The 12,126-nt window shown below is 45.0% G+C and overlaps 1 protein-coding gene across 2 annotated transcripts in view; it reads right to left on the bottom strand.

Annotated features, from left to right (window-relative positions):
* MED13L (mediator complex subunit 13L) overlaps nt 1-11,795 on the bottom strand; it is a 173,908-nt gene extending 162,113 nt beyond the window's left edge. The window contains exon 1 of one of the 2 annotated variants that reach the window (XM_081841684.1): nt 10,847-11,795. In XM_081841684.1, coding sequence (XP_081697810.1) covers nt 10,847-10,906 — 60 coding nt within the window. In that variant the 5' untranslated portion in view covers nt 10,907-11,795. Of the gene's footprint in view, nt 1-9,063; nt 9,190-10,846 lie in introns of those variants that run through there. The other variant, XM_081841683.1, reaches the window with a different exon arrangement.
* Between the last annotated feature and the right edge of the window lie 331 nt (nt 11,796-12,126).

Genomic DNA, 12,126 nt, shown 5'->3' with positions numbered 1-12,126 from the left:
CCAGTCCTATCTCACACTCCTGCTTAGCTTTCTTCATTTCTTCTGTCTAGTTTTAGGTGGCAAAAGTTGTTTTGCTATTGCTATTTTTAAACAATATGGAGCCGGAAAACCTCGCCAATCTACCAGAAATATACCAGCAGATCCTGATCTACTTTCTGCCCATCCCACACATAGATACACACACACACACACACACACACACAGAGAGAGAGAGAATAGTGCTCCTCTCTTCTATTCAGTAAAAGTGCTCAAAGCTATCACCATAAAGGGAGGAGAGAGATAAAAGAAGACCAGGAAGTCCTGTGGTCTAAAGAATGACAAAAGAGAACTGAGGTTTTTTTCAAAAGCTGCATCCTAGGGGAGTTCCACTATGTCAAGCCAAGGAGCATACAGATAAGCATATAGGCAAGTAGGGTTTTTAAAATCCTTTAAGATCACAACTTATAACCCTCTCCCTAAAAATAGAATCGCGTATATACTATTCCCTGAGGCACAATGATGCCATCAGGGAAAGACTCCTACTGAGCGGCAACACTGCTGAGCTGCATGAAAGAAGCAGGAAAAATGAGGTATAACATTATTCCAGTGTGCCAAGAATGCTGCTTCAAGCTTTAAACAGTGTTCAGTGCAATCCTATTTAGGTTTACTGAGAAGTAAGTACTATTGTGTTCAATGGGGCTTTCTTTCTAGTAAATGTGTTTAGGATTGCAGCCTTCATTTGTTTGATATATTCATTTAAGGCTGTGGCCTCAATCCAGAGAAATGGGCAAGTAGCCAGGGCAGCAAACATCCTGCAAAGTAAGTGCCTGATCATACACACAAGAACTGTTTAAGAAGCAACCAATGGCATCTTATGCTTGTTATGTGGTTACATGATGTAGTCATCCTCTCAAAGAGGTAATAAGCTCTTTTGTACCATAAAGTATCAGTCCCTCACATAAAAAAAACCCATCTCAGTACATGGATTGCATGTACGTTATCACAACATTTACATTTATTATCCCCAATCGGGCTTTGTTACAAAGTTCTCCAGAAACCTATTCCAATTTTGAATTCTATCACAAAGTCCACACCTCTAGTAAGCACACAACAATTCCAGCAGACAACATTTTTGCACACTGCAATTCCAGCAGATGACCTTTGTAAAAAGTAGTATGAAAGTTGATAAAGATTAAGAGGAAATTGACAATGGCCATATGCCATATACATATATGCATCACATATGAGTACATGGGTTAGTAGGATGCACATATACATATGGAATTATTGCCAATATCTTAAAAACAAGGCACCATCATTAAGCAAAATCATATTCTTTAGCTACGGAGACTATTAAGAAGCTGTCAAAAGATCAGTCAGTGGCAGCATTACAACACTATCACATGTTGCTAGATTTAATGCACAGAGTAAATTAGTTTAGCTCTGATTAAAGCTTAGGCTACTTGCACACAATCTGAAATCCAAAAATTATTTCAGATAAAAGCTACTGTGTCCCTGAACGCTAACACTTCAGTCACAAATAATTCTCTAAGTCATAAAAACAAACAGCCAATGAGATTTTCTTCCATCATGCACCCTTAAGTAAACATCTGGAAAACACTGCCCTGTCTGGGGTATCCTGACGAAATGGCTAAATTCTCATTAACTCAGCTTAGTGAAATGTTGCAGTGCAGTGTTTTCAGAGGTCAACACAGATCAGGAATGCAGGAACCAAACAAATTTGACACTAGCAACATGATACTTGCTCTCACAGATAGTATCATAAGCTTACAACCCTCCTGGCTCAGAATTCCTTATTCATGTGCCCAAAAGAATTCAACAGTGGCAGGAGGGACAAGGCAACAAGACAAGGTGAGAGGTGCAGATAAGAAGTTTGTTAAATTGTTTCTCTTCGCCTACTTCAGGTTTTTAAAGTCACACATTAATATAAATTGCCTTCCGAAAGAGAATGAAACAGAACAGAAGCCACCTGCAAAAACAATCCTGGTCAGCAGCACAGTAGACTGAAAGAAGTGTGGAAATCCTTATCTAATTTCATTCAGAATAGTTTCCATAAAACTACCACAACATCAAGACAATTTATCAGTAGACTCAACTAGAACAAAACCTACTGGATCATGTATCTCAAGTTGTCATGGAGCAGATGGATATGCAACAAATGATAACCTTACTAGGTGCCTGCCCCAATTCTCCCAGGGAGACCTCTCCTGAAACCCATTCCCCACTAGATCTCTGCTGATCTTATACTAAAGAGGAAGAGTCTGCTATATTCCCCACATTTCCCTATGCCAAGGAGCTCTTGATCCTTGCCCTGGGAAACCTGAATCAATTTCTCTAACAACATTGCCAGGCACCTGTGACAGCTCGTACATGGGCATCTGCACTCTCACCAGGAAGAGCAACCTGAAGCACAGCAGCAAAACTTTTATCAAGAGCCTGGTATAAAATGGTCCTGCTAACTAAGCTATCAAAAGTCACTGGGTATTTTAGGTCTGCATCATGTATCACCAAGTAATTAATAAAATGAATCACACAAGTATACATTTTCGTAAGTCAATGGCAACCACCGTAGTAAAAAAAATTCAAAAAACTTTTGTCAAACTGTGGTAACACCTGTGTCTGCCTAAAAAGATATTTCAGCAGGCCTATCTCTGCACATACACTTCAGTTATACTTGTTTTGAAATGCTGCTTAGTGTATCTGTACATTAAAATTTATTGTTTGATACTGTTTTATGTACACCACTTATGGAATTTTTCAATTAAGCTTATATATATTCTAATTTCTAATAAATACATTTGGGAGGTTCAGTTACAACTAAATACATTTGGGAGGTTTAATTTACATTTTAAAGTTTTGTATATTTTTCATTTCGTTGTTGCAAGTTGTTTTGAAACCCACCTGCTGAAGAGAGGGGTATATTTTGTTTATTAAAAATAAACAAACTTGTCAAAATCAACAGGGGTGGGAGGAGAAAGTAACAAACTAGCATCCCCACTCCTTGTCCCAGCAAGACGTGGAATAAATATTTGTCTCTGCTCCACCAATAATCCACTCAAAAGGAAGGAGAAAAGAAGTGTTTTCCCACATCCCTAGAAATTCTCTTCCCACAGCCGGGAAGAGAAACCTCAATAGAATGCAACAATATCAAAGTAAACACATAATTCTTACAGAATAAGTTGCTAGCTCATCTAGCTCAGTTTGGTCTGCTCCGACTGCCAGCAGCTCTCCAGGATATTCCCCCAGCCCACCTAGAAATGTCATTGGGGATTTAACTGGGACCTTCTGCATACAAAGCAGATGCACTACCCAGGGAGTTACAGCCCTTCAGTTGAGTAGGCAAGGACTGTATCCAAATTCCTACTTCAAATATTCTTAACTACCTATGAAAAGGAAGGTGCTTTTTCTACACCTAAAGCAGCTGAGACAAACATGGTGACCCTCCAAGTTGTTTTGGACAACTCTCATCAGTGCCATGCAGCACAGCTGTATGATGCCAGGGCAGATAGAATTATGCTGGGCATGCTACCAGCAGCTGATGGGAGTTGGTTGTCTGAAACATTTTGAGAACATTGGAGAGGTGTCTTAAAGGAACACACAAAACCTAAGGGGAGTTATAGAAAAGGGCTGAGCACCACCAGTCAATTCTTTATGCCTCCTTCAGATGTCCACCTCACACTTGGCTCTAGCCTGCAATCAAATTTTTGATGAGAACCATGCTTTCAGTTGAACAACAGAACAGTCACCACTGATTCACCCAAAAGCAAAAATAAAAGTATTATTTCCTCATTTCCAGTGTGTAGACATTTTTACAAAACCCTCTCCACTGAGTCTCTATTGCAGGAACCACTCTCAAGATACAGGCAAAAGGCTCTTAATATTACGTCACTTGCAAAGGGATCTTAACACCTCTTACTATAGCATGGATATTTCATATTCATTAGATCTATGAAGAAATGAAATTTAAAGATGTCAGCTTACATTTTGACATAGGTAAACAGGTAATTTATTGTCTTTTATTCATGCAACTAAAGTCTGCAGGACCAAGTTCCACAGATGAGACATAAATATAGTCTCAATAATGCAGCGACCGATATAGGCGCATCAAAATGACGTGTGACCGTGCACACGTGAACGGTACCAAATCCTGAAGTAGCCCCAAAACGTCGTAAAGATGTAATGAAAAGGGGCAGAGAGAGCTTACATGTGCTCCACCGATGTGTGTCGGGGTCTGGAAGGGAATCCCCACGCAAAACAAGTATTGCCTGTAGTTTCCAAGCCGAGATCAAAGGAACAGAACTGACAAGTCTAGAGCTACATAAAACTGTTTCCTACCAAACAAAGAAGGCATATGCTGCAATGCTGAAGAGTTAGGATTGTGAAATCCCACAGATCAGCAAGAACTTGTCTGTAATCAGGATTGCAGTAAAAGACTGGAAGTGTTATCGGCTAAGAACAGTAAAAGTATCAGACACTATACCAAGCTTTTAACAAGAGTGTGCAACATAAAAGTATGTTTTACACAGCATATCAGTTAAGTATAAGGAATCAATGGAAATATCTGCATTTCATCTGAAACAATCAGATCATCATATAACCCACAAATCTTTCACGTTTTCACAGAAAAAGCATATAAGCACTGAGTTGCCTGAAGGAAGAGCTGGTGCTGCCCATTTAATAAGAAATACTATGTACTGGTGGTGATAATGGTATGAATCGAGAAGTGAAAATCAGAACCTTAAAAAATCATCCAAACAATATCAGTCACGTGGTTTGAGATTACAAAAAATCAGCATTTGAAAAGGCACTCTATTTCAGTAGGAAGAAAAAATCCCAGCATAACCTAACTGAGAGCCAATCCACACCACACAGCCAAAGTTCATCTAACACATATTTAAAACAAGTAATTTATAGCAAGTGGGAACTGTAACCTGTTAAGGGTGCTTGGAATTGTAGTTCTGGGGAGGACTGCAGTTCCTTGGATACTCTGGGGGAAGTCAAGTGATTTAAATGTATGGTGTAGATCTACTCTAAGAATCTCAAGGGGGGGGGATTTCCCTCAAGTTTGTATCTTTCTGTGAAAGTGTATTAACTATGCACAAATCACTACATTAAAAACATCAGGTCCTGAATGTTCGAATCACATAATCATTCCTGTTCATCTTCATAGAAACAGGCTGCCTTTTCATAATACTCCTTTAAAGTTGGCTCTTGAACAAAAGGACAAAATATCACGTTTTTTAAAATGCTTAGTAAAATTAACCACATAGCTCCCAAAGGAGCCAGCGGGGACAACTTCCTAGGCACAAGGAGTCTCCTGCACTCTGGAAATACTTTGTGAGCAATGAGAAATCCATTCTCTTTATAAACCTGTGTTATTTAGAAATCAATCAAGCATTGAGGGTATCTTTTTTATTATACAATCCAGGGTAGCTTTAACCTTTATAAAGTTTGGCTTTTGGGTAAATGTTAAGTATTCTGATCTCATTTTTAAATTATAAAAGAAACCCTAACAAATTAACATTTATGAAGTACTTCATAGTTTTCACTGTATTTTCTATTTATTATTTCATATATGTCAACAATACCATAAGTGATGTATTGAAACACATTATTGTAAATCATCAGATCCTTGTTATGAAAACACTCACACACAAATGTAGTGCAATAAAAACCAGACGAACATACAAGTTTTGATGTTCTCTGCTCAAGTTAAGAGTCCATTACTGTGTTTACCCCATGGTGGCAGAAACCATATGCTTGCTTATACAGAAACCCCTCAGATTTAGCAACTGCAGCATGATTGTTCTTTGTTTCCATATGCTCAATATCTGTTCAATTAAAAAAAAAAACTTCGCCAAGGTTAAGAGACAAACATTGCTTTGTGTAATATGGGCAGGATTCTTGTACAACAAAAAAGCGTATAATGGCAATCTAATGCACACTTAGCAAAGAATATGTGAGACTTGCTTCTGGGTAGAGATGCATGAGACAGGGATATATTTAATCAGTAAGAGGATGAACCCTTTTCAAATTAGTCACATTGAAGCAATCGCATCATTTGCATTCATTCATGACAAAGGTGGGTTTAAACACAAATTCTAGTACAATGCAATTTGAGGCATTGTTGAAAGCAAGACCACTTTTTAAATAAATTGGGCAATATTATTTTAATCCATTAGCATTTTAAAATATAAAGTATTTTTATTGTGCTGGGGCAACCCAGTAAGTTGGGTGGGGTACAAATAATAACATTATTATCATTATCATTATAAGACCAATAAGCATGTGGGAGAAAAATGTCTTAAGTTTAGGTTTTAATATTTTCTGATGCACACTACACTTTTTCAGGCTGTAATCCTGAATTAATAGGAGGTAGGCCCCATTGTGCCCAGTAAGAGTACCTAAGAGAATGTATAGAATCAGGCTGTGGCATTGATACACTCCAATTGGGAAGAAGGATGAGATATAAATTCAATATTGTAAATAATGTTGGCACCCCAGATCTAAGCATATTGGACAGAATAAAAAATGCATGAGTGGGCTTCTTCTTCTAATGCAATGGGACTTCACCTTCTTCTTCTTCCCCTCTTGCACTCTAAAATTTGCTCCTGAGGGTCCCTCCAAAGCACATTTTAAGGGTTCACAGGGGAGAAGAGGGAAGAGGAAGTTCAAGTATCACTGCACAAGCAGAAGTATATTCTTCTCACAGAGACAACCCATTACATGGAATTGAGCCCCAATGACTATACAGACAACTTTCAAACGACGAGATATACTTTCACATTTTATGTAGAAGTGCCTGTGAATTCATGTGGACTTTTTTTTAAAAAAAGAGAGGGGCCAGAGTATAATCTTTTAAAACTTAACTGATTCTACTCAGATGTCCTGCTATGAACACATACACATCTGCATGTGTACACACCCAGTCACTCTGATGATCTTTAGCTTCCCAGCCATACTAATTTAGTAGAAAAAGAACTAGACTTCATTCCTGTACTGAATGCAAGAGCTACACCAGGGGTAGGCAACCTAGGGCCCGGGGGCCGGATGCGGCCCAATCGCCTTCCTAATCCGGCCCACAGTCCGGGAATCAGCGTGTTTTTACATGAGTAGAAAGTATCCCTTAATTTAAAACGCATCTCTGGGTTATTTGTGGGACATAGGAATTCGTTCATTTATTTATTTTTCAAAATATAGTCTGACCCGCCACATGGTCTGAGGGATGGTGGACCGGCCCACAGCTGATAAAGGCCGCTGACCCCTGATCTACACAATTCACTCACTGGCAGTCCTATCTGCTGCCCATACAAAGTAACACCGGTCCTGAGAGATCTGCAATGGCTCCCAGTATGTTTCCGAGCACAATTCAAAGTGTTGGTGCTGACCTGAAGGAACATCTCCACCCCCATCATTCAGACCGGACCTTGAGGTCCAGCGCCGAGGGCCTTCTGGCGGTTCCCTCACTGCAAGAAGTCAGGTTACAGGGAAGCAGGCAGAGGGCCTTCTCGGTAGTGGCACTTGCCCTGTGGAACACCCTCCCATCAGATGTCAAGGCAATAAGCAACTATCTTACTTTTAAAAGACATCTGAAGGCAGCCCTGTTTAGGGAAGTTTTTAATGTTTAATGCTGTATTGTGTTTTTAATATTCGGTTGGCAGCCACCCAGAGTGGCTGGGGAAACCCAGCAAGATGGGCGGGGTATAGATATTAAATTATTATTATTATTATTATTATTATTATTATTATTATTATTATAATTATAAAAATATTAGCAAGAAAGCAATTTTAAACAATATAACTCTCCTAAATTTGTATCAAAAATTTGAGGAACATCAAGCAAGCCCAACTGATTTACATAATTTAAACTACAATCAACAAACATTAGTTACATCATCCCACCACTTTAAAAAGACAACAGAAGGATCTCTATTTCCTAATGCATGGCGGAGAGAGATATCAGTTATATTTATTTAAAGACACAAGCAGTTATCTCTAGGACAATCAGGCAGAGATAGAAGGGCAGCAGCAATAGAGGGTATCACACTACTGCAGGGACTAGTTATATAGAGCATTTAGTGACGTTGGCCCATTAGAAAAACTCCAATACACATGCTGGGTATATAGACTGAACTTCAGCCTTTTTAGGTTTGGCACCCACCTATTAACCCCAACCTGCAATGTGGGACTGAATCATTTCCCTTCCCCTAGGCTTAGTTGGGTGGAAACTCTTACGCATTTCTTCTGCCAAGTAAAATGCCTTTATTCTCCCAGCCATTTGGGGGTAAATTAGTTATTAAAGCTTTATATTTTCTCATGCTGTTATTTTTTTTATTGATTGTTTTTTTTAATACTTGCTTTTAATTAATATATCATTTTACATTATTGCACATTTTGTAACATGTTGGCTATTGCCCTGGGATCACCCTATGAAGGGCTATCTAGAAATCTGGTAAATAAAAGAATAATGACTATTTCTCCATATCTCTCTGTTCTTAACTCTTTCCACCAATCCCACTTTTTTTCTTTTATTATTTATTATAAAATTGGGGTGGTATAGTGCTGCTGTTGGGAGCTAGAACAGATTGCTGTACAATCCAAACAGCTTAAAACCATGAAATAAGCAACCCCGAGGTCCTTGATTCTAATAAACATAATCATTCTTTTTTGCAACTCCAGTCCACATTAAGATGATACACTGCTCTGAGCTATTTGCAATACTCAGCACCCCTCTTCTCACACTCGACTTACTTTAACTTGTGCTACTAATTAACAATTGCAGATGTAAACAAGCACATGCCCTAAGTACACCCACTTCCCTCGAAGACAGCTGACCAGGCAAAAGACCCACCCCAAGACTTCTTTTTCACCTGCCTGCCAGAAAAGCATAGCGATTGAAAACATCAACGACCAGGTCCTGAAACAAATGTTGGTCTTTTTCAAGTTCAGCTGACTTTCTCTGAAAAGATCCATAGGTAGCTGCCAGTCTGAACAGCTGACCCTTACAGCTCCATTCATATCAAGTTACACAATCCAAGTAACAGAGTGAAAGTTGTCAATTACCAGCCGCAGGAGGAGGAGGAGGTGTGGTTGAATGTGGGAAGACGGGGCACCACACAGGAACCTACGCCAAGCAAAAGCTGTAGTTTTGGCTGGCAAGGGGAGGGGGTGCATTCTTTTCCTCTCACCCCCTCTCCTCACTCAGCTATGCCGACTTCTGCCGGGGGTCCCGGGTGAGAATCCTCCTCTGTTTTGCACAGCGCTGAGAAAAGGGAGGAGGCGCAGCCAGCTCCAAGCGCGTGAACTGGATTGCAGGACAGCAGAGTCAGCCTTCCTTCCACCGACCTCCACTCTTTTTCCGCTTACCAGACGGAGGGGAAACACGGAGAGAGGAGGGGGCGCCGCAAAGCGGCAGTTCCCCCTGCGCGAGTCCCTTTGCAAGAAAGAGGGGCGGGCGAGTGGAAGCGGGGCGGGAAGAGCAGTCGGGGCCAAGGACTGCTTTGACACCCAGGCTATAAAGGCCGAGAAAGTTGCTGCCGGGAGCGGGTCAGGAGGCAGGAAAACATTAGCAACAGCAGCAAGCAGGCCTCGCAGCGTCCCCTGCCTCTTGTCAGACTCTCATCCTCCTCCCCTTCCTGCCTTCAGGCTTGCAACAATCCCAGGCACGCTTGCCACGGGAGCAAGCTCCACTGGCAGACCACCGCAAGGGTCACGCTGCGAATCTGAAAGCCGAAATGCCCGCTCAGCAACGCGGGAAGGCCAGCTTGCGAGCAGCTATGCCTAGGATCCCGCGGAAAGGCGGCAAAGCTGCTTGTACGCACGTTTGTACTTGGCCTAGGCTGGACACAGAGCACAGGATTGCAATGCAAGGCCGCTAGTCCATAGGCGGAGAGAAGAGGGGAAAACAACCCTTGCTTAGCCTAGCATGGAGCTGCGATTCTCTTAGGAGCTGCCTCCCGGCGAGCACAACGGCATACTTGCGAGGAAAGCATGCACAGGGTGGCACAAGAAGGCCGCCGTCCAAGCACACCCAGGAAGCAAGCTGACATCCCCATGAACGTGCACCAACGGAAACAGTTTACCCATCAGCAAAGCCTACATCCAAGCAGGCCTTGCTCCCAAGGAAGTGTGCTTTAGGATGGCGGCCTCCCATATAAGAGGTTTGCCCCCCAAGTGCCCAAGACTGCAAAGCCCTAACCCCACTCGCCAGGGAGTAAGGAGGCGCGTTTTAGCATGGCAGCTTCTACATTTGGCTTCCAGGTTAAGGGCCTCCGGCTGCAACCGTACTTACCCCAGGAAATCAGCCCCACGACATTTCCTCCCTGCTTCTAGAACGGCTGCCTCTCAGCTCCGTGGGCCTTTACCTCTCTTTTCCCGCCGCCGCAAGAGCTTAAATGCCTACGGGATTGCAAGCTCAGCCGGCTGCCATCCTAACAAAACCCCAGTGTGCACGCAGGAAATGACAACAAACGGCATTTTCTCTTTGTTTCAGCCTGGCCACCTGAGCTCCGTGGGCCTTACCCCCAGGTGGACTGAGTGCCCACAGGGTCGCAGGCTGCAGCATGAGGCTACTTACGATCCTTACTCTGCTACAAACCCTATCCTTTTTCTCCCTTGCTTTGGCTCGGGTGGGCCTCATCCCCACCCAACCCACCCCCGATGGGGTGCGAGTGGTGGTCAAGCGCCCAGCGGGCTGCAGGCAGGCTCCAGCTCCTCAAGCAGCGCAGGGAAGTCAGCACCGCCGGATCCTCCAGCGTTTCCTCCCCGCAGCGCCTGGGCTTGCTCCCGAGTAGCCCCGGCATTGTTGAAGGCACAAATAACAAGAAGGATAAGGAAGGCCACTCACCAGGGAGAAGAGGTTGGAGTGACAGTCCTCCAGGCTCGCCCCGTTCGCCACCGCAGTCATGATCCTCCTCGGCGAGCCCGGCCTCCAGAGCGGGGCATGTCTGAGGAGGAGGAGGAGGAGGAAGGAGGAGGAGGAGGAGGGGAGGGAGGAGGAGGAGGGGGGTCTCAGGAAGGCCGAGGGGGGCGGGCCCGGCCGGCCGGCCGGTCGGTGGAGACGAGGGGGGGGGCGCCGCCGCCGCCGCTCTCTTTTCAAGGCCTCCCCCCCTCCCTCCGCGCTTCTTCCGAGGAGAGACGGAGGAAGGAAGAGAGACGCCGCTCAGCCGCCTCGCCCACCCCGGCCACACAGCGCGGGCGAGGCCGGGCTCTCTCGCTCGCCTTCCTTCTCCTCGGCGCCCGCCCGCTTCGCCAGGCAGAAAAACAAAACACACACACGCACAAAAAAAAGAAAAAGAAAACGAGGAAGATCGGCGCGGGCGGCGACGGCAAGCGGAGCGCGGCGGCGGCGGCGGCGGATGAGGGTGTGACGAGATGTGAGGAGGCGGCGGCGGCGGCGGCGGCGGCGGGTGGGTCCTCCTTCTTCACGGGCGGAGGAGGAGGAGGAGGAGGACGGAGGAGGACGGGGCCTCCCGCTTCCTTCTAGTTCCCTCACACACGCCCCGGCTCCTCGCCGTCGTCGTCGTCGTCGCAGTCGTCACCGGGATATTAGTCGAAGCGCGGTCCCGCTCGTGCGCGCGACCGACCAGTCTCCCTCCTCCTTTTTTGCCCCCCCCCTCTCTATTTTTTCACCCCCTCCTCCTCTTCCTTTTCTTCTTCTCCTCAGCGGCGGCGGCGGCGGCGGGGAGCTTTCCCCTCCTCCTTCCTCAGCGCCGCCTCAAACGTACATAGAGATATGTGTACACACACACACACACACGCTCACATACAGCCCTCTCGCCTCAGCTCAGGGCTCTGACAGCAATGGCGGCCGCCAGGAGCACCGCGCCTCGCCATTGGCCCAGCGCGGCCCACGTGGGACAGGCCTCCCGGCTGGACGGGGAAAGGCGGGGGGGAGGGGGGAATGAGAAGAGCGGCGGCTCTCCTCTAGCTCAGGCGCGCCCGCGCGCTGTTACGAAGCGCTCACCTTCGCCTCGGCCGCCGCTAGGGGCGCTGCGGAGCTGGAGTGACCAGAGAGCGGCGGCGGCAGGAGAGGCAGCCGTAAGTAACCCCTGCCTGGCCGGCACTACCTTGCTCTAGTGGAATGCGCAGAAGTTGCAGCAGGCGCCTGGGTACAGGGACACACCA

Source organism: Podarcis erhardii, assembly GCF_964252035.2.
Source record: "Podarcis erhardii genome assembly, chromosome: 15".
NCBI lineage: Eukaryota > Metazoa > Chordata > Lepidosauria > Squamata > Lacertidae > Podarcis > Podarcis erhardii.
The sequence above is the reverse complement of the archived record's forward strand: the minus strand, read 5'-3'. Positions and strand labels throughout refer to the sequence as shown.